General features: G+C 41.3%; 1 protein-coding gene across 4 annotated transcripts in view; it reads right to left on the minus strand.

Annotated features, from left to right (window-relative positions):
• LOC150078341 (complexin-like) overlaps nucleotides 1–23,746 on the minus strand; it is a 312,284-nt gene that overhangs the window by 16,495 nt on the left and 272,043 nt on the right. Inside the window, exon 1 of one of the 4 annotated variants that reach the window (XM_090384704.1) lies at nucleotides 1,094–1,203. The exons of the other annotated variants lie outside the window; for them this stretch is intronic. Coding sequence (XP_090240830.1) covers nucleotides 1,094–1,145 — 52 coding nt within the window. The 5' untranslated portion in view covers nucleotides 1,146–1,203. Of the gene's footprint in view, nucleotides 1–1,093; nucleotides 1,204–23,746 lie in introns of those variants that run through there. 4 annotated transcript variants of the gene reach the window in all.

The following is a 23,746-nucleotide window of genomic DNA, read 5'->3' on the forward strand; positions in this document are numbered from 1 at the left end:
GCTACAAAACTGAAATAAGCAGCATATATGAATTTATTTTACATTCTTTCTACCAACTTTCTATTTCTCCTTTCCATTGGCGTGGTATAACCAAATCTCTATTAAGTGACTCTGTGCCACTTCCCCAATGTTGGATCTGAAAACCACTGTTTACATTGAGGTGGTGAATTTGAAATATACAATAGGGAGTTGAGGTTCTTAATTTTAATTAGTCAATAAATGTCCTAAATTATATTTGTCTTAATGTGTTCGTAATAAAATAGTCTATTTTATATTAAAATAAACATAACATGTCATTGCTTTTGATTCATCAAGATGTATATGCAGACAAGTACCCAGTCGCTTTTTTTTTTTTTTTGAGCACAGATCTATGTCACTGGAGATATCTTTTTTCCATTCATCCAAGTTCGGAGTTGATCTCACAGGGCATAATCAAATGTCTTACTCCGGAATACAAACAGAAAATTCCGCTCTACGAGATAAGAAATCCGTCAAATGAAAAAAAAAATTTCTTTTCTTATTCCGTGCCGAGATCCATGCAGTGTGATGAAATATAATCTAATATCCTGTAACTTGATCTTCACAGAGGGAAAGATAACATCGGGCAAAGCAAAATCTTAACAAAAAAATATGAACAGTCCTACTTGTCTGAATAGTTACAAACATTCTTAACTGTATCACGTGGTATGCTTGAACAGAATTTTGAAAATAATATGGTAATAATAATTCTCTAATGCGCAGAATTTTAATTTCATTTGTTCTGAATATGCAAATATGCTGTATTCTTATCGTATGAATTACACTAGATTTCCAAATTCGTCATTTCTCAAAAGTGTCAAATTTTCATTAGATTTTAAACTATAATTATCGTAGACTATATAACATGAACTCCAATTATTTAACTGGGCATTAAGTGTATTTTGTAAATATATTATAATATACAGCGTAATATATCAAGCTAAATTGTAAAATACTTTTACAATAAATACATTTTTATTTCGTTGTTGGATTAATCTAACGTAAGACTGCAAAATAACTACAGTATTATAACAAAATAAATAAATAAAATATCCAGAGAGAGAGAGATAATTACCCATTTTTTTCACCAGGCGGCTGCATTTTTTTCGAAATACCCCATGTGCCATGTCTGCCTTTCCCAACTACTTTCTTACTCAGAGACGAGCAACTTACTTTTGTTACACGTCACGCAGCTACGATCTATCAACACATTTTTCTTTTATTTATTTATTAATTTTCTATGATTTTGTAAGAGCAGGCAAGGAGGACTGTTGCGAAAGTACGCCTCGTCCTTGCTTCGGGTGGAAAACTTTTTTCACTTTCAAGTGTATCGTACACAGAGTACATAAATAGCCAAGTTGGGCAACTCCCCAAACTGGTTTCCTTATAGCCGGGCGATTGCCACTGACACACGTGTGTTGAATGACAAAGCGAAAGGAAATTAGCAAACAGATGACAAATAATTATTCGAAATAAGATGAGTAATATGAAATTTATAATATTGATATTTGCTTTCGCCCAAATGTAGCCTTATGACTACTTAATATTCGGTTTCCTTCAGCTTAATTAATAGATCACACGTTGCCCATAAACAGCGCATAAATAGTAAATAAAATGCGAAAAAAATTAAGTGTGTAATATATGCTGCTTGCAAAATTTCGTTCATTCTATGGGTATTGTTAATTTTTCGAGAAAATTGACTTACAATTTTCAGGAAATAAAATACCAAAATTTAAAATTGCGAGGCTTGGCATAAAGTATATATGGGACCTTTTAAGTTTCAAAACTTAATACAGTTTTGTCTTTTTGTGATTTTTTCCCCCCTGAAATTTATTTTAAAATGTATATACACTTCAAAAGAATAATAACAAATTTTAAAATGTAAGATGTGGTTAAATCGTTTTCACAATTTTGAAAACTTATTTATTCTTCAGGTCTTCAAAAAAATGTATAAATTATCACTTTGAAAAACCATGATCTGCTCATAAATACATTGCATATCACATAGATCGCCGTAGCCTAGTGGTCAGACGCGCGGGTGCATAAGTACACGTGCCTTGAATGACCGGGGTTCAAGCCCGTGACTGCTGAATACGGTGCTGTTTCTTGTATTCCGTCATCTTGTGACCTCCCCTGACCGTTTGGTCGTCCCGGAGTATAAACAGAAAATTTAATTTAATAAAAAGGGGCGGCTTTTGGTTTGGTTTGGTTTGGAGTTTATTGGCGCATCAGCAACTGAGGCTATAATGCGCCAAATACCGGTCATATATAAAAAGTGAAAATATTCAGTGACCTAAGTAGTTAGGCCACCATGTCGAGATGTAAAAGTACAAAACATATGAACAAAGGAATGCCAAATGAATTTTAAATTCAATTAAAAAGATTTACTGATTTTAGAAAGTTAAAAACAGCAGACACATTGTCATTGTCAGATAAAATCTGACTGAGTGTATAAGGCTCAGCCAGAGGACTAAAAGCGGTGAAATAAAAATCACGTTCGTGTCTAAAACGTGGACACTCGGTTAAAATGTGGCGTATGCTTAAATAGGTGTCACAATTGTCACACATAGGACAGTCATCTGCCCTCAGCAAAAAAGCATGTGTAAGATGACTGTGTCCTATGCGGAGCCGAGCTAAAACAACTTCCTCTCTGCGATTCCTGCGCAGACTAGACTGCCAATGTCGGATTACAGGCTTTATCTGATAGAGCTTGTTTGTGACTTGCTCATGCCAGGATTGTTGCCATTGGGACAGTAATTTATCGTGTATTAACTGCCTGTAGTCTGTATAGGGGACTAACAGGCAATAAGTGTTGTGGGGTTCGGGTGACCTGGCCGCAGCATCTGCCAGTTCATTTCCCGCTATCCCAATGTGGCTTGGAATCCAGCAGAAACGAATGTCAAATGAACACTCAAACAAGGAATACAACGTCTGCTGAATCCGGGTCACAAATGGATGAGGATTATACCTCCTACCCGATAAAGCCTGCAGTGTACTTAGAGAATCAGTGTACACCATACACTTTTGATACCTATGGGTTTTAATGTGGTCCAATGCTAACTCTATAGCATACAAGTCAGCTGTATATATGCTGCATTGTTGGGGAATCTTTCCAGATATAGAAAGACCTGGAAAGATAGCAGCAGATCCAACAGACAACTCCGACTTTGAGCCATCAGTGAAGACAGGCAAGAAGTCGGAGTATTCGGCCCGGTGGGCAGCATAGAGTTGGTGGTAGATAGAAGATGGAGTTATGGACTTACCCCAATTTTTAAGGGAGAAATCGCACGATGGTAGGCGAGCATGCCAGGGTGAAAGTGGTTGCCTTGGTGACTGGGCAACATTGTCTACCATGATGTTGAGCTCTCTGAGCAGCTCTTGGACACGGATACCAAAAGGCCGATTGGCAGTCTGACGAGTGTTATATAGGTTTTCCCATCATGGCTTGAAAACGGATGTCCACGTAGGGTTGTCTGGCAGGGATTTTAATTTAAGCGTATATTTTAAAGACAATTGCTTTCGTCGAAATGACAGTGACGGCTCAGTTCCTTCAACATATAAACTCTGGACAGGGGATGTTCTAAATGCTCCAGTAGCGATACGAATGGCTTGGTGGTGAACTGGGTCCAGCCACCTAAGTACACTGTTCCTAGCCGATGCGTACACTTGGGACCCATAGTCTAGTTTAGATCGGACAAGTGCACGGTAGAGGCTGAGTAAAGTGGAGCGGTCTGCGCCCCATTTATTCGAGGAAATAGAACGTAGAAGATTCAACCCTCTTGTGCACTTTGTCCGCAGTTGACGAATATAAGGTAAAAATGTCAGCTTCTTGTCGAAAATGAGCCCCAAGAATTTTGTCTCGGGTGCTACTGGGATGATGTTTTGTCCGAGTTTTAGTTCTGGTTCAGGGTGAAGGTTCCGTTTGCGACAAAAGTGTACGCAGACTGTCTTCTGTGGCGAGAACCTAAACCCATTAGTCACTGCCCAAGAGTTGACGTGGTCTATGGCATGCTGCAATTGCCTTTCAATGACCCTCATATTGCATGATTGCAAAAAGATGCTAAAGTCATCTACAAAGAGGGCACTGTTTACGGTTGGAGGAAGTTGTTCAGTTATAGAGTTAACTTTGATTGCAAAAAGCGTAACGCTTAAAACTGATCCTTGTGGAACTCCCTCTTCTTGGCAGAATGGCCGGGAGAGGGTGGATCCTACACGAACTTGGAAAGACCGGTCTGTAAGAAAGTTTTTGATAAAGAGGGCAATGTGTCCTCTAAGACCAAAGTTATGTATGTCTTTTAGAATTCCATATCTCCAAGCCGTGTCGTACGCTTTTTCCATATCAAAGAAAACCGACACCTGGTGCTCACGTTTCAGGAAAGCATCACGTATAGATGTTTCCAAGCGGATTAAATGGTCAAGTGTTGACCTGTTCCTTCGGAAGCCACACTGTATTCTGGAAAGAAGGTCGTTAGCTTCTAAGTACCACAAAAGACGAGCATTGACCATTCTTTCCAGAATCTTGCACAAGCAGCTCGTCAGAGCGATAGGACGATAATTTTTTGGTATTTTTGGATCCTTTCCAGGTTTCGGAAAGGGAAGGACGGTTGCCATATGCCATGAGTCCGGAAATGTCTCTTCAATATATATTCTATTATAGAGACGGAGCAAATGATCCATAGATTCAGATGAAAGGTGTTTTATCATCTCATAATGGATGTCGTCCGGCCCAACAGCACTCGCCTTGGATAGCGAGAGTGCTGCTTTCAGCTCCCATTGTGTAAAGGGCTGATTGTATTCCTCGCGATTGTTAGAGGACAGCTTCAGGTGATGTTTTTCTGATCGTTGTTTGTGTGCGAGGAACTCTGTGGGGTACGATGTTTCTGAAGACACTTTAGCAAATGTCTCCCCAAGAGTATTAGCAATTGCAGTTAAATCTGCAATTGTACATCCATTATGTTCCAGGATCGACGAAGGATGTGAGGTGTATTTGCCCTTCATTTTCCGAACTTTGTCCCAGATGGCTTTGGGATTGGCAGCCCGTGTAAGGGAAGATGAAAATTTGATCCAAGATTCCTTTTGGCTCTGACGTCTAATGTACCGTGCTTTGGCACGTGCACGTTTAAAGGCTATTAAATTATCTGTCGTGGGGTAACGACGAAATATTCCCCATGCTTTGTTTTGAGCCTTCCTAGCTGTTGTGCATTCTCCATTCCACCATGGTTTTGGAAAACGTGGAAAGCGGGACGATGTCCTTGATATTGCAACTGTTGCTGCCTGGACTATACTTTGTGTGATATGTTTTACTGACTCATTGATTGGCTCCTGGCCGACTATAGTGGTATTGAACGTTGCCAGTTGACGAAAGGCATTCCAGTCGGCGTGATCGATCTTCCAACGTGGTATCCTCGACTGGTGACATTGTCTCCCATTTGAAATGGTGGATAACACGGGGAAGTGATCACTGCCATAAACGTTTTCTTCAACCTCCCATGTACTCAGAGGCAGGAGGGAAGGGGAGCAGATGGAAAGATCAATGGCAGTAAATGAACGGGTAGCAGAGTGAAAAAAGGTGTTAGATCCCACATTTAGAAGGGCCAGATCATTGTTTTCAAGCAATCGCTCGATAATCCGACCTCTTCTGTTGATGTCAGAACTACCCCACAGCGGATTATGTCCATTGAAATCCCCCAATAATAGAAAAGGGGGTGGCAGTTGCTTAATGAGATCATCAAGGTCTGCCTGGGCGGTGTCGTTCCCAGGTGGCAAATAAATGGAGCAAACAGTTAAAAGGAACCCAACTGTAAGACGAACTGCTACAGCCTCCAGATTAGTGGTGAGAAGCACAACTTGAAAGGGGTTATGGTTACCCACAAGGAGAGCGACTCCTCCGTGGGCAGATCCATCCCCAGCTCTGTCTCTGCGAATAACTGAGCAGTTACGTAAGTAAAGGTCCTCGTTTGCCTTTAAATACGTCTCCTGTAAGCAAAAGCAAGTTGGTTCATGCTTACTCAGGAGGGCCTTGATGTCATCTCTATTTCTACGAAATCCACGGCAATTCCATTGGAGAAATTTAAATGTACCCATTATTTTGGTTTACTGGGTCCGTCTGGTGGCTTCCGAAGGGCTGAGGGCTTCATTTTCTCAGTCCTGGGTTTATCTCTCTTTGGAAAGACTGGACGTTGGCCTGTATCCATTTCTTCTTCGTCTTTCGCAAAGAGTTCCAGGACAGGGTCGTCCTGTACCTCCTTATTTTCGACATCCATTGTCTCTTGAATTGTAGATGCCTGTTCCCCTTTTTTCTTGGTTTCTTTAGTACTCTGTTTTGGAAGTGGTGGAGCACTAGGAGGTACGGATATAGCAGTGGCGGCTGACTGTGATTTTTGGGTGGGCTTTTCGGAACTTAATAAATACCGCGCAATGGGGGTAAAAGACTCCCTTGGTGGATTACTCATATCAGTCTGAGTACCAATGGTACTTTTCCCAGAAGCTTTCTGGGCATATGAGGGCTTGGCGCTATTTATAGGTTGGATGCGTCTTCTGGCCTCCTGATAGGAGATGTTTAGCTCTGTTTTTAGTTTCTGAATTTCCTTCTCCTCTTTCCACCGCTGGCATGCTCGAGAGTATGCAGGGTGTTCCCCTTGACAGTTTGTACAACTTGGCTTAGAAGCTAAACATTCCTTGCTCTCGTGGTCTTTAGCACCACAGCGAGCACAGGCGGGGTTGCCACGACAAGCTGTTTGAGAGTGGCCATACTTTTGGCATTTAAAACACCTCAGTGGATTGGGGATATAAACCCTCACTGGGCAGTTTAAATAGCCTGCTTTTATGGAACTTGGAGGCCTTGGGGTGTTAAACGTTACGATGAGAACTCGGGTAGGGACGAGATTCCCATCCTTTCGCATCGATATTCTTTTGACAGCCGTCACTCCTTGGTCTTTAAGTTCAGAGCAGATCTCTTCTTCAGAAATATGAAGAAGATCCCACTCTGATATGACACCGCGTGAGAAATTCAAGGTTTTATGGGGAGTAACGATGATCGGTAATCCCCCTAACGATGTGGCTTTCAGTAGTTGCTGTGCATGTTTTTGGCTTGCAGCCTCAACTAAAATGTCCCCAGAACGTAGCCTTTTGACAGATTTTGGAGATCCTGTCAACCCTTCTAATCCTTTCTGGATGAAAAAGGGTGACATTTTCCCGAGTGCCTGCTCTCCGGTTGAATGGAGAATGAGGAAAAGCGGTGTGACAGATGGTGGTGTATCCTCAGTTCTAGCTCTTTTTGCAGAGGTATTTTCTGTGATTTCATCTCGATTAGGTAGGGGCCTTGTTGGGGCCCCAGAAGAAAGATTTAAATTACTCATGAGAGTAAAGGAAAAGTGTCTGATGCCTAAGTACCTCACCCACCACGGAGCCCTACGAGGGGGCGCCCACTCGTGAACTAGCAGGTACTGCGTACACGAATGGGATGCCGAGTTCGCTTAGAACACCATACCCACGTTACCAATAAGTCTTTATCCCGTCCCAGGACCATAGGGAGGGAGACTTATTGGAACGCAGTTGACCCTAGCAGTATAATACCACCCGCCAATTGATCCCAGTCGAGCCGGTCCGAGACCACCCGTCTCGTCGAAGCAGGGGCCAAAGTGGTGTATTAAGGCTGGGCCCCTCAACCACCAGGATCCCCCTTTCCGCTTCCACGGGTCGCGGCGCACGGCTGCACACGCCGGATTCCAAAGATGTAACCCTGGAACCAAGGTATGGGCGTTAGATCCCAGTGATGCTAATCTGGAAAACCAGCAGCATCACTGGGAGGTCCCCTCACCACGTACAGGTGCCCACGTCGAGGGGAAAAGGGGCGGCGCTAGGGCTACTACCGTAAGAATGAAATGCCTGTTACTACACCCTCTTTCAAAACAAAGATTGAAAAATATAGGCCTTTATTACTCCTGAACCGAAACGAATTTCATTTCGGTTAAGGAGAGATGGAGAATAATGATTCTGATTAGAGCCTGCCTGAAGTTTGCAAGAATATTCCCTTAATCAGTTCATTGTAAATAGCTCCCGCGGTTAGCATAATGGTTAAAAATCACCGCCCTGTCGCACAGAGGTAGGGAGAAAGGCCGAGGCTCGAATCTCGTCAAAAAAGCGAGGAATTTTTATTGGCTATTTCCGCAATATGGCTGAATTAGTCTGTCCCAAATGGGTGTTGTATTGTTTAACTTGTGAAAATTTGGGGTATCGTCCAGCTGACCGAAAAAATACTGTACGAGCGGGTAAGCCAGTTGTTATAAACACCATCCCCCCCACACCGGAGGGGGGAGGCCCTGGTTAGAATTCTGTTGATTAAGCGAGGAACTAATGGGCTTTTTTTTCCGTGCCTCAGTTAATCGTTCTCAGGAGTGGATAGCAAGGTTACTCCACCAGAAAATCGGGTTTTTCGTCTAGAAAAATAGGCAAATCGACCATAAAACACATGAAATATATGTACATATATTAGGTCAGTGTAATATACTCATGCCTTAGATCACACAATCTAAGATCAAGTTAACGCAGATGTGGTGTGAGATGACTTGCAGTAAACGGATGATAATGGGGTGTATTACAAGCCAAGTGACTCTTAAAGAGTATGAAAAAAAATCTCTTAGGCAGATTGAATAGACTAGTAAATACAACTGTCTCATTATAGTCTACTTCAACCCACCTCTTTTAGAAATACAGGGTGATTTACTGCCAGTGCAACAAACTTGCAGGAGGTGTAGGGGCACAAAGACGAATCGGAATCACATAGCATAGCATAGCAGGATCCGAAATGCCTTCGTCATGTGGTAGAGGACGTTGAACGGGAGGTCGCGTGAACAGCGATCCCGCTGGAAGTCAGCATTTGCGAACCGGGAACCAGAGGCAGTAGGATGGACGAGTATTCAAACGTTGAACTGGCCGACATGCACCTCGCGTATGGAGCTGCGGACTGTAACGGGCACGCCGCTGTGCGCTTGTACCAGGAACGTTTCCCGCACAGGCGTGCTCCTCATCATACGATTTTCGCACGTGTGCACAGAAGGTTACGTGAGACTGGTTGTTTCACGAGAGGTACCATGAATCGAGAGCGAACGACGAGGACACCAGACAATGAGGAGAATGTCCTACGTCTTGCAGAAGACAATCCGAGTACGAGTACTCGAGCGATAGGCCAACTATTGGGTATTTCCCAATCCACTGTATTGGAGGATACTGTCAACAAACCAAATGAGTTCATACCATCTGAAACGCGTCCAATCATTGGAGCCTGCGGATTATCCACTCCGGAGGACTTTTGCTACTTGGTTTCTTTAACACAAACGGTTCGCAAATGCTGACTTCCAGCGGGATCGCTGTTCACGCGACCTCCCGTTCAACGTCCTCTATCGCATGACGAAGGCATTTCGGACCCTGCAATGCTATGTGATTCAGATTCGTATCTGTGCCCCCTACACCTCCTGCAAGTTTGTCGTACTGGTAGTGAATCACCCTGTATATGGGCTGGGAATACACTACATGGTAAAAGGTTTTTGAACAAACTGGATTATTTCTGCATATCTAAAAGAGTAAAAGGGATTCTAATATTCTAGATATGGTTCTCACTAAGGAGCCCAACTTTATCAAAACGTCAACAGTGAAGGAACCAATAGCAAGCAGTGACCATAATACGATAAAATGGGTTGTGCCAAAAGAAACCTATATGGCCACGCGTAAAGTTGATGCTACAATTTCAAAAAAGGGGATTATAATGAATTAGATATTTTTGGGCCACGATTAAGTGAAGAAAGTACTTTCTGATATAGGATACAAATATGCTATGGAAAGTATTCGATGGATTTATTAGCGAAGCCACAGACGTATTCATGTCCATTTATTCCTTAAATGTAGGATGCTAAAATGTATGATAGGTAAGGTTTAATTTAATTGAGCAAAAGGAATAATGGGATAGTTGCAATCATATCATTCTGATTTATATCTAAGCTATAACGGAATGCGTAACAAAATCACTAATGGGTTTAAAACAAGGAGGGAAAGCTAATTGTGAAACAGCATAAGTTCTTAGCAAAGAGAACTAAGAAAGGAGACAAGGAATTTTCATATATGAATAAAAAAAAAAAAAAGACGAGATTAAAAAACAAATAGGTCCCTTAATTGGTTGTCATGGTTGCATTCTATGCAGTACATAGAAACGATTCTCATCGATATTTAGAGTCGAATGCAATCTCTGAAGAGCGTTAAGCAGTCAGTGTTGTAAAATAAATGAAGTAATGATATCAGAGAAGCATTTTCTAGAAAAAGTGAGTGTTGTTTCAAACAGTTGGGACTATTAATGAGTCAGTAGACTTCAGGAAGATCACCTTGAATTGAAGAAATGCAGATGTCACCATACTGAAATTCTTCTTCCGCTATATGTGAATGCCGCCATGTTTCCGATATCCCTATAAAGACCGCATTTGATGAATTCAAGTACTTCCTATTCCTTTACTAATACTCTAATTCAATTCCTAACCAATACTTCATAATCTTTACTACATTCCTAGCATTAGAACACAAGCAAGTACAGTCAGTCCTCGTATAACACGTGTTTGCATTACACGAATTCGATCATACACGATTTATAAATAGGGGAACGTTATCTTATATAACACGAACCGAATTCGCTTATACACGATTCGCCTTTGTGTTTACAAGAAATTGCAGTCGAATGCGGAATCACCCCAACTGAACGCAACACGATAGGAACGAAGAAGATTCTGAAAATGTATTTATGTGTTTTATATCAGTGAAGGGGAAACACATTTCACCATAATAACGTAAAAACCAACACAATTCCAGCTATCGATATAATCGCAAATGCAATTAGATGGAGTTTACTACCAGTTTATAACAGATTGCACTAGCAGAAACGCAACTGGAAATTGTTTTTATTGTTTTATGGTAGTAACCCCCAGAAATGTGCTTTAGTAAAATGTGAGGTGTTAATAGTGTATCTCGGCCTTTACGGTGTTGTTTATTCAGTTGCTACACGCGCGCAGCTTTGTTTATGTGTATCAAGCGTGCCACCTCGTTTGTAATTGTGTAATTTTAAAATACTTAAAAGGTGTGAAAAGGAAGCGTCCTGGCTAAGACACTGCAGATTCAGAGAGAAAAAAAAAAAAGAAGCAATATCGATAAACAGAGGCGGACTGGGTCAAAAATTCTTACCCGGGAAAATTTATAGTGGCCTCATACTACGGTTTATGGCCAAAATCACACCGGCCTCCGGCCCACAGGGATTTCCCGGGTAAGGCTTATGGCCATTCCGCTTCTGTCGATAGAGAAAAAATATGAAATTGTGAAACTTTGAAATTTGAAAAAATATGAAATTTTGAGCGAAATGAAAGACCATGTGATATTGCACGTGCTACAGACCTAAATGAGGCAACGCGGAGAATTACAAAGAATGCAGAGAAAATAAAAACAACTTTCATAGCGGGAACAACTCAAAGTGTAATTAAAATCCATTAGATTAAGACACAAGAATTGGAAGAGATGGAACGGCTGTCATCTGTTTCGATAGAAAATCAAACAAAAAACAAGTTTGCTTACGATAGAAGCAAAAGTATTAGCAATATTTTATTACGACTATTTTATTTAATATAATAATTTTTTTACGAATAAAATACGTATTTTATTCGTAAAAAATACTTTTTTTAGTATTAAAAAATACTAAAAATACTTCATTATAATATATTATTTTTATTACGTATTTTAATCGTTATAAAATACGTAAGTATTTTATAACGATTAAAATTACCCGATCATTTATTGTGTTTGGTAATGTTTTGGTTCCAAATGTGTGTTCAATCTTGGGTGGTCGGCACCTAACCCCACTTTTCCCATAGGGCCTGTTGTTTATATTGCACGATTTTGCATTGCACGAGGTTTTCTAGGAACGCAACTATCGTGCTATACGAGGACAGACTGTATATGTTACTGTTATCTTTTTACTGCTAGTAATCCTAACACAGCCCATATACACTTATTTTCTTGTCGCATGCTGATCACCAGCAAGCCTTTTAATCTCCACACCTTTCTTTTCGGGCCTGTGTCTTAAATCAGTTTAGTCTCTGCTTGCAGCTTCTATTGAATATTAGTCTGTGTATCCACTCCGAACCTAAACTGGCAGATTTCGACTCAATGCTGCCTAAAGATCATCAGCAAATGTCCTTGCATCCCTTCTATTTAAGTGTACCCAATCCCTGTAAAAAGTCTCTTGTTAACAAGCATAAACCATGCTGAAAAAATTCTATCCGATGAGCCTCTCACAATCTCTCTAGGGCCCAATTGACTGATAAGGCTCTTATCACATACACACATGCTTCGTCCTATCATGTTTGGGCAAAAGCCCGGACACGTTCCAATTTAATCAAGCGCAATACTTTTTATCAACGTTCCCCTATACCTGATAAATAATTCCTGAGATCTATTCTTAATATCATTAATACTAACGTGTAGAGCAATATCACTAACTGTTTGTCACTCAAACGTTTGTTTGAGCGAGCGTAGAAGTCTCTCTGCATATGGTCTTTGGAGCTAGGACAAACTGTATCCCCTCTGCATACAGTTTGTCTTTCGGCCATTCTCAATGGCCCAGTCTGAGCATAGCCAAATTTTTGGCACTTATAGCACATTATGGGATTCGGGATATGTGGTCATACCAATTGAAATAACTACTTTGACAGCGTTTCTGTACATTCAGTGCAGGGTCGTCTCTTGGTGTTCGTAGGTCCCATGTACCTCCAAATGCAGAAAACCTCGCTCCATTATATCATACATATTAAGATATTCCTGCATTAAATGTAATTTGTTTTGTTTTTAAAGAAATTCGAAAGCGTTTCTGTAAATTTGGTCTTGAAGCTATTTACACAACACTTATTGCGGCACTAACTTACTCGCAATGCAGTTGCTGATCATTTTGTTGATGTTGTTGATCATTATGTTATCAGAAAAAGCCGAAGAAAGAATTTATCACAGAAACCAGCGTTTTAAAGTTAGTTTGTAGAATTTTATTGTTTAAATAAGATCCTTGAATTATATATAGTTTTGGATTCCTATTTTTTGTAGTCCCTAAAAACTTGATAGGTCCGAGGCATAATGGCTAATGTACCTAATGGAAAAGACGGCCCCGATTTAATATGTGCTTTACTGGTATACATTTTTAGTTCTATAATTACTGAACTGTTTCCCCTTTTGTACATTCATCTGTCCCATTAAGTTAACTCATATCGTTGTATTCAATGTGGAATGAGGGAGCAACTATGACAGGCATTCCACCTGTCGATGAAAGGTTCGCCATTCGCTATTGTTTAATTTTCGGTTGATAAGCAGCATTCTGCAAGCATTTTTAGACAAGAAAAAAAGGAGGAGTATTTTACCCGTAGATTAACTGGACATAGAATGAAATATAAGGAACAGTGGGGTTCCTTCTGATACTTATCTGTTCTCATTGCTTTTTGAGTGAGCTATGTTGCGTTTAGTGTTAAGCAATTAGTCGGCTTAAGAGGTGAAACACTGTCTTTGTCCATATTTGGTTCTTTCAGCTATGAGGGAGTGAATTTCTTCTCTCAGGTTGCCCATCCTGCGTATGGAGATGGTAGTAGTAGTAGTGCCACTTTCTGGCCAAGACGAGGTTAAAGGAGTGAGGTTAGTAACAATAAGAAAAAGTGGAGTGAATTTCTTCCTCAGGCTCTTCTTAATTTGAAAGTAAAGAACTAATTACAAAAAAATAACTGTCACGAAAAAGTATTTAAATAACGAGATTCTGTGTATCATGCTATAAAGCTCTTGGCACCCTGGTGGCAAAATTTATACATGCCATGTACAATACTTTGAAATAAACAATTCGGATCAATGAAATATGGCATGGAAGTACAAGGGGAGTGTTATAACTGTATAGAAGAAATTCTGGGTGACTAATAAAATAATTTGAATTTTTTTTTAATCTTCAATTTCAGAATATTCCTCCACCACCACTTAAGCTCTACGTGCAGTGGCATTATCGTGTATGAAAAGAAAATCTGGGCCAACCGTACCATTTAAAAAGTGGCACAGGGTTCAAGGATCTGTTCTCGGTACCTCTACGTAGTTATGGTACCCCTATCAAAAAACATGAGGGGTGCGATCGTTGATCATTATTTCGACTCACACGAGAACACCGTCTCCATCATAAATATCCTTTCTCTGGTGTTAGAGGGATAGTACTACATTCTTCGCTGTCTCCAGTTGAAATAATATACAGAATCTATTTGTAGACTAAAACGGGACTCAGAGAACAGAACTGTACCACATTTTTCAGGGTTCCAGGTCACATGTTCATGTGACCTGGAACTCTGAAAAGTTTCATCGACCTATGAGGTGGCTTGGGGTTAATAGGATACAAACCACTGGTTTCCTTGCGTAGAGTACACTTGAAGTGCCTTCTTAACACAGTCCGGTTGGAAATGTTTTCACCTGTGACCACCTCTGATGTTTTCACCTCTGATGTCCTGTCATCAACAGACAGTTGATGACAGGACATCAGAGTTCCATCTTGCTGTTAGAGCCAGGTAGCGATGTGTTCTGGTTGACGTAGTGACATTAGCCGGCTCTAGGAGCATCAGCGACCAAGGCCATTGCTTCGTATACATGAAGCAATGGCCTTGGTCGCTGATGCTCCTAAACCCTACAATTTCCTCAGGAAAACTAAAATGGTATCCAAGCGTAAATCTTTGTTAATAAAATTTAACAATCTGCTACAGAAAGACATTGTGGATTAACAGCAAAATCCAAATTTTTTCAGGATCCCTTGGGGTCAGCTAATGCACTATGTGCGGTTTATAAAAGGTGCCAATGTACAATGTTTCTCGGGACCTTAAAAGCAATTCAGCATATTCGGTTGTATAACAGCCGTTCTACCGCTGTCGGAAGAACATGAATTACTTGCGGCACTCTTAGGTCATCAACAATTCTCTAAGAATCTGATCGTCCTCTGCTATTGCATACAAACTACCTGTCTCGTTAAACTTTTGTATCAAGCTTATAGCCCATTTTATGAGGTTGCCGGTGTCTTTATTTTTATCTCATCGGAAAAATTCGCTTAGAGTAGCCAAGGAATTTCAATTGTTTTGGTAATAGAGCTTAATCAGCAAAGTTGGATCCGTCAATACAAGTCTCGAAGTGATTTTCTGTGTCCGTTCTGTTATTACCTGTTAACTAGAGTGTAATTTGCATAATTCCTCTGGTACAGTGCCATTTCACCACGGTAGCACTTAACGAAATTAATTTCTTTGTGCGTAATTCCTTCCGCATTGCCTACCTTTTCCATTTTAAATTTCAGCTCTGTGCCATTAGCCGTTTTCTGTTTTCATAGTAACGCAGTTTAATTATAAGTTGCGGTATTTTTGTTATGATGCAACAGCACCCGTGTGTGAACTTAGATAAAGCGAGCCATTTCTAAAATATGCACATTACTCATGCGTGAAATGAGTATCCACCAAATTGTGGACCTGAATAGAAGGTAGTACGATTATCTCTGACAGTCAGGCAAGATCACAGCAGCTCTCATTCTGCTAATAACATTCAAGAGTTCTGGTGAACACTGAAGCCCACACTACCAGTAGAGCAGTTCTTGAAGCATGTAAAGTTCTGGAGGTTTGGCTGCGCACTCAATTCCTCTTCCCAGAGCATTCCATACATGCTCAATTATATTCAGTTCCGGAGACCTTAGGGTTTATTCCATTCGGGAAAAAATTGACCACCAGTTTCCATCCATGGGAAAATGCATTAATGTCCATTAGAAGAAAGTTAAGGCTAACTACACCCTTAAAAAGTCAAGCCTTGTTTTCTTAACGTTCATCTTCGAAACCTATGTCAAGTTTCGAAGATTTTATTTTTATACCTCAACAAGTGGACGCGGACATGTGTTTTTGTAAGGGGTGGCTCCTAGTGAGTCCTAGAACGTCTGTTCAATTCTGCCTCATATCTCTGTGAAGAACAGCACCACTGTAAGAGGGCCAGAAATAAATATGGATATTGTACGTTTGTGTGTATGTTTTATTATGTTCTGGCCGCTTGGCTACCAAGAAACATCAATCACCTGGAGTGATGATTCTGGGTACTCTTTTTAAAATAGCCACATTTCCTCTCTCGATGTGCAGTTCTATATATACATTGGGCAATATGTCCGCCCAGTTAACCAGATCATCTCCTCCGCCGCTGCCGTTTTCTCAACCCCCCCCCCCCACAAATATTAGGGAAACGGATTGCTATGAAGAAGGGGGAACTAATGGTCTAGGCCGGCATAATATTAAACGCATATTCTAATCTCCACATCGTCAAGAAACTTGCAATCAATATCATTACTCTGGTCCTGTCTTATACGGTCATACGTAATACGCTATGCCTTGGAATGTCCACTCGGGCGGTGTTTTGTTGTTGTATATGGGGTTTTGGCACAAGGGCTTCTTGAGCCATATTGTGCCTGTTCATGATTTACTCATGACTAATTCTACATGTTATTTGATCAGAAACAATTATAGAAATTTATGCATTTCAAATAGTTGAACAGTTCTTCGAGATTTCCATCATTGCTAAGAATGTGATAAAATTAAGAATTCCTGCAAGTTGGATAGTGAGCTAAAGCTGGATTTTTGGATAGTTGAAATTGGGGATATTCAATGAGAATGTTTTATTGTTAGATGCGAATGGCAAAAGAAACACTGAGGAGGGTTCTCTCCTATAAGCAAATACAGATGAGTTGGATGGGAATGATCGATGCTGAGTGTCGTTCAAATCACGTCTCTCCTGCTTCTCCTCAAACGAGAGGCCCAGATCTATACATCTGTGGTTTTTTTTTTTTTTTGTTTTTATCTGCAGCAGTTTATTATTAGTTTGCTAGAGTTGGGTCCATTCTTTCCTAAATGTTGTTTTAATAAAGGATTTTTAGTCAGTGGGGCATTTTCAATTGATAAAAAGATCCAGTGTCCGGATGTTTAGCAGCGTCATCCGCTCGTTCATTATCTGATATACCGACATGTTAGAAGGTAACCTTCTGGTTGGCTGTTTGATAATGACAATTTAGATCGGATCTCTCTAAGAATGAGTTAAGAGAGAGAAAAAGAAAAGGAGTAGTAGATTGAATGGCACTGATTGCACTTTTCTAGAGTTGAGATGATTGTGTCCTACACTTTGTAGTCTGTTTATATCAGAGATTGCTTGATATTGTGGTTGTTTATGTTATCTACAGCTGGTTTTTATTCGATTGACTTCTAGTTGCAATCGCCCTTTGTACAGCATGCAAGCCAGAGGGGACAAAAAATTTGCAACGCAGAGATTAAATTTACATAAATATTGAGAGTTTAGTAAAAAAAAAATTCCACCGTGCTGGGTGTCTCCAAAGAGGAGTATCCACATCATGTTCCAGATAGTACTGATGTGATTCCGTTGTATGTTGAAAGAGTCATTCTGTAGGTCTTACTGGTGCATGGACGCTGGCAGGATATTTTGCAAGGTGATGCGCGCGTGTGGGAATAAATTTTTTGTTCACCAAATTTTCGAATATATGCAATATCTTATGTTTCAAAAATTAATGAAAATATTAAAAATTGTGTATTACTTCGAAATCCAAAAGGTGGTGCAATTGCACGGCGCTGCCAGCGCCCATGTACTGGAGCATAATTTTTCAGTTTACTTAAAACTGGTTCAGGATTTCCATTGTATTAAGCGGGAACATTCTGCTAATACTTTTCAAGGAGATTAGGTTGGAGCGAAGTGACTTGATTTGGCGACTGCATGATTGCCTCAGACTTCGTGGGTACGAGATGACTGCTGTATGGAAAGAACATTTTCATATAGTCCGCGTAGGTTAGGATAATATTGCAGGTTTGAAAGGAACGGATCCAGGGCTGCAGCGAGAAGTGTCGCACAGAGAATCCCTCTATTTAGTGCGTAATTGATGCTAAAGTCTTCATACTTAACAATAATGTGTCTTTCTGTAAGTAATTCCTTCAGGAGAGCGAGTAAGTTTCCTGTAATGCGACAGTGAGACTCTAGGGAGAGGAGTTGAATTGCTATCCTGTCAAAAGCGGCGCTTTAAAGTCCAGGAAGATTTTATTGCGAACTATGCTGCAGTGGAGATACCGCATTCAATAGGAAGATACAGCTACTGCAGAAGGTGGACGAAATTGCTACAGCACCTACAGCTAAAACTGTTTTGGAGCCATTAGTATAGATATGTACTTTCTCTGAGTTGTACAAGGAATGTGCTTTATGTAACTGTTAACAGTTGGTGTTCGCTAGGAAGGATTTTTCCCACCTTATAAAGAAATTGTCATAAAGCATTTGATATGCCTACTCGTGCATACTGATCAAAAAAGACCGTGTAAATCGTATTTTGTATTACCAAAGCCTCTACAATTCCATTGAAGGATTCTTTCCATTATGCAATTTTGTTGTTTATGTTTCTGACTGCTTTTAAGTCGTACTTGATTGAATCGGTCTACTTTCCCTTTGTTTTTCTTAGGGAAAAAAATGACGTCTCATTGGTCACAAAAAAGCTCCAAGATTCTGTCATTTGATTCACTCTGTTCAAATATCCATTCTGGGCGCAGTTTCGTGATTTCTGTTAATTTTGGTTTTGCTGTTTTTTGTTGACAGGATATTGTTTGAATGTGAACATCAAGGAACGTGCCCAATTGGCGATTGATAAATTTGGAGGAACTGTAACAGCTGTTTCAATACCTGTTGACTGAAAATGCTGAGCAGCTGTGGCATATGTACGTTTTGGCTCTGTTTTGATTATTTGTCTTCTTGCCCCTGATTACGCGACTTTTTTCTCCACTTGGTATTTCTGTATTTTTTTTCCTTTGCTTCCATAGTTGATATATTTTGGAGAACTCCTGGTAATTACCCTTGTACTTTGGACAATGAGGAGTGGTAGCATTGTAATCAGATTGATTGTGCTCCTTTGATCCACAATTAGGACATACTGCCTCAGCTCGACATCAAGTTTGGGAGGTTCCGTATTTTTGGTACTTGTAACACATTGATGGGGTTCGGGACGCAATGACGAACACGGCAAAGGAGACAGCCTGCTTTTGATATACACTGTGCAGCCACTTTATTAGGTACACCCCTGCAATGGACACAAATGGGTTGTTGTTATTTGGTTTTTAGGAGCATTAGCAACTAAGGCCATATTGCTCCGGCGATATGCGGTGGTCATTCCCTGACTTTTCCGTATCCACCGTATTTGGTGGCTCACGGGCTCGAACCCCGGTCTAACCAAGAAGCATGTGCTACGCACTGCTGCTCCTGCCCACCTGGCTACGGAGGCGCCAGGTTAGTGAGATGGGAAAAGAATACGGAAATACAAAAGAAAACTCACCTCATCAGTCCTGGCATGCGTCCGTCCTTTTACAAACCGCGCAACATTTTCGGACTTCGCGCAACAATTTCAGACGAAAGAAACAGGATAGATAAACACAGAACGACAGGAGGAAACACGTCGTGAGCAAGCAAATGTAGTCACGAAACGATACGACGAATTTCGTATTTATTGCCACAACGACATCGCGTCACGCGAGGCCCGCCCGAAACGAAGGGGGGGGGGGAGGACACAGGAGTAGGCAGAGTCAATCGCTGCTTTTCCCCGCCATTTTGAACAGTGTACCGCTAACTGGAGTGTAGCCCGGGAGGGTTTCAAGCAAAAACCGGTCGTTGGAGGAGGAGGGAAACAATTATAAAAGAGGTCATGTTTTTAAATCGACTTTCATTTGTTCTTAGTGAAAAATGGTTAGGTTTTTACGCGACTTCTGGAGGGATTCAAGCAAAAACCGGTCGTTAGCCACACCTAATGCTACTCTTATTATTATTATTTTTTTTTTGAAAACAAGAAAAACTGTTTTCGTGTTAATTTTTCTTCTTTTTAACTCTTTATGTTGCGTGACTTGGTCTTCTCCGAATAAACGGCATTTGTTATCTGCTGCTCCGAAAAAAATTGCCGTTTATTTTGTTGTTTTTCAGCTCCTATATACTGCTATGTCATGTGACATCCGCTACGTGCAGTCATCGAGAAGAGGGGGGGGGGACGCTCTAAGTGGGCGGAGTTACGAACCGTACGTCACCGCTTTCCCACTCTTTTTCTCGACGCCATTTTGTAAGGGGTACCGCTCTCTGGAATTTTACCTACTAATCATTCGATTATGGCCATTACTTCCTTCAAATATTGATAACTGTCTACAATTAAGTTTAATTCTATCATCCATTCAATTTTTTTGTTGAACATGAAAAAAATCGCGCTGAAACCTATTTTTGGCATTTATTAAACATGGCAAAGAACGGCTCGGATACATAGCACCTCAATAACAGAGATGGCACGTCGCCACTCGCGCCTATAGGTGTTGGTTTCTTGATGTTCTATAACAGAGAAGGCTGCAAATGCTTTACCGTCTACTCTACTGTAAAGCGTAATAAAATGTCCCGATACAAACTTTAAAGATCAAAAATAGTTCATTTAAAAAATGAGCGGTGTTCAGAGTTTACTGAATTACACCAGTACGCGAGATGTGGTGAGTGCTGTAAAACAAAGGGGTCGACTTCTGCGCTGGAATATTCGAGTAAGTTGCGTAGGTTGAAGGTAGATCGGAGAATACGGCAGACTTCATTACATGCGAGGTCGTGTATAATTTGGCGTTACGTGGCGATTTAATGAGCGCCCGTCACCTTTCTTATTATGTTTGTCCATATAAAAGTCGGTGAAGTTAGGAATAAAAAAAATATATTCTATTGCGATCTCTCTAATGAGGTCACCTCTAATGTTACATATTGGGGTAACAGACATAGCTATAACTTAGGGCCTCCCCCTCACAACTGATACAACAATTGAAAGTGATAAATACTCCTACTTATTAATACATAAAAACTCTAACGTTGCACGCACACAAGCATAAAATCTAAGAGTTTCATTACGTGGCACAACTACTTCATTTCCATTTAAAAAAAAAAAACAACGAACAATGATTACAATAATGCTTCCGAAGTTCGCAAACATACTGAAATGGACTTACATTTTTAAATGAAGCTGCACGTCTTATAAACATCCGTTACCATTTATGATGGAACAAACACGCCAGCAATACTTCTTGATATACGCTGCATATCATACAACTACTTCTAGGCACATACACTGTGCTGCCACTTTATTAAGTACACCTACCTAGTATCGAGTTGAGCCTCCTTTAGCCTTCAAAACAGCCTGAATTCGTCTAGGCATGGATTGAACAAGATGCTGAAAAAGTTGTGCAGGAATGGAGTACCATGCAGACATGAGTGTGTGACGCAGTTCGTTGATATTTGACGGAGGTGCAGGCCTGCAGCGAACAGCCCTTTCCAGCTCACCCCAAAGATGTTCAATAGGATTGAGTTCCGTGGACCGAGCGGGCCACTGCAGCGAAGAAAAGTCATTGTCTTGTTCCTGTAACCATTCCATAGTGATTCGGGTTTGTTCACCGGCGCATTATCCTGCTGGAAGTAACCATCTGACTGAGGATAAACTGTGAACATGAACGGATGCACTTGGTCAGCAACGATGTTTAGGTACGATATGGAATTCAGACGCGAATCTATGGGTATCAATAGACACAATGTGTGCCAGAAAACATTCCCCACACCATAACACTGCCCCCACCACCTTGCACAATAGTCGTCAGACATGACGGGTCCATGGATTCATGTTGTTTTCGCCAAAATTCTGAGCCTTTCATCAACGTGATGCACCAGGAACTTCGACTCGTCAGACCAAGCAACTATTTTCCAATCCTCGAACGTCCAGTGATGGTGTTCCTGTGCCCACAAGGGGCGTGCTGTCTTGTTCTTCATTGGTAACAAAAGGTACGCGATGTGGCCGTCAGCTGCTGTAGCCCATTCGCGACAAAGTGCGACTAGTGGCCCGTTGCGATATTTTGTTCTGCGCACACCAAGGTTGTATTCTGACGTGATGTACGACATTGTGACCAGTCTTGTTTTTTTGTTTTTTTTGGTAGTTGTTGGCGCATAGGCTTCTGTGGCCATAATGCACCTCCCAAGGTTTTTGCAGTACTGTACTTTGATCCAATCCCGAAGCGGGAATCGAACCCGCGACCAGGTTGCCAGGCAGGCACTTTACCCACCCGGCTGGCCCGGTCGGCAACCCGTCTGTTTGCTTGCAAAATTCTAGACATCCTCCTCTGACCTCTCTCATCAACAAGCGATTTTCTTCCTCAGGAGTACCGTTGAGAAGAAAGCACTTACAGAGCCACTTCCCAGTGCTGGAACCCTCTGAGCTGATTTTTCCAAAGTTTAAAATAAAAAGCAAAGCACGGGATGAGAGTAAATTTGACGGTGGAACCGGCGCCATCTGTATGGCAAATCTTAAGCACCCAAAACAGAATTTGTATAGAATGGAGCAGCCTGAGATACCAGGAACATATACCCATTTCCAAGTGCTTTCGCTGCTGCAGATATGGCCACACCACCCATACTTGCACACAAAGAGAGCCGACCTGCGGCCACGAATGGGCCACGGCTCTGGAAAAGGGCATGAGTACAATACCTGCCCCAACAAAACTGACGCACCAACCTGCGCAAACTGTAAGAGTCTGAAACTGGTGTACTCACACTCCATTCGCGATACTGGGCGTCCGATATACCAAAACATCAAGAGTTCCTACCAACAGAGAATAGATTATGGCCACCCACCATAAACAATTCAACTCCAGAGTTCACATTCCGCCAGCTCAATGCACAGCATGCCCGTGCGGTGGCCGAGCAAGTCTGACTAAAAGCTGACGATGAAAACGCCGACATCCTCATAACATTGGAACCGTACACGCACCAAAAGCAAATACGAGGATATTCTATTAAATAAAAAATTGTGCAGTACACAGATGAAACCCCATGGGCAACTGTGATAATCAGGAAGGCCATATCACGGTCACAAAAATCCCACAATTCTGCACTCCCAGGGCAGCATGTGCCCACCTGGTCACCTCCCTGGGAAGTCTATGTGGATGCCCTATACTGTCGGCCAGGGGCAGAAATCGACTACGTGATAACATACCTGGAGAATCTTCAAACTGCACTAAGCAGACACAAGATACTAGTGGAGGCGGGCGTCAACTGCAGGTCCTCCCTCTGGCACAGTACCACGCCCGAAAGAAGAGACTCAACGAATGGGCAAGGTCTCGACGAACACTTGGCCAACTGTATATTTGTTGTTAAAACCAACCCTTCTGCAACACCTTATGGGAAGCAGAAATTGACATAACATTAGCCACAAGAAACAGACATCCACATCCCAAATTGGGCAGCCTTCGAAGAGACGCTACGCACATCAGGCCAGCAATACCTGCACACATTGAGGGAGCAGGCATGCAGGAGTGAAAACCCGGAACGACTCAAAAAGGATGTAACAAAAATAATAACTGAAGCAGCAGAGAAAGCCATGAAGAGAAGAATCCCCACTGCAGGGGCCCCACCCTGGTGGACTCCAGAGCTCACACGAATGAGGAAATTTGTACAGCAGAGAAGGAAACAATTTCATAGGACTAGGAGGAATTAGCCGCAACATGAAATCACTGAACTCAGGAACCAATATAGAATCGCTAGAAATTGTTATACTGAACAGATAAAGAAAAGGTAAAGAAGAATCATGGAA

This window comes from Mastigoproctus giganteus, chromosome 11, assembly GCF_048544385.1.
Source record: "Mastigoproctus giganteus isolate SK-2022 chromosome 11, ASM4854438v1, whole genome shotgun sequence".
NCBI lineage: Eukaryota > Metazoa > Arthropoda > Arachnida > Uropygi > Thelyphonidae > Mastigoproctus > Mastigoproctus giganteus.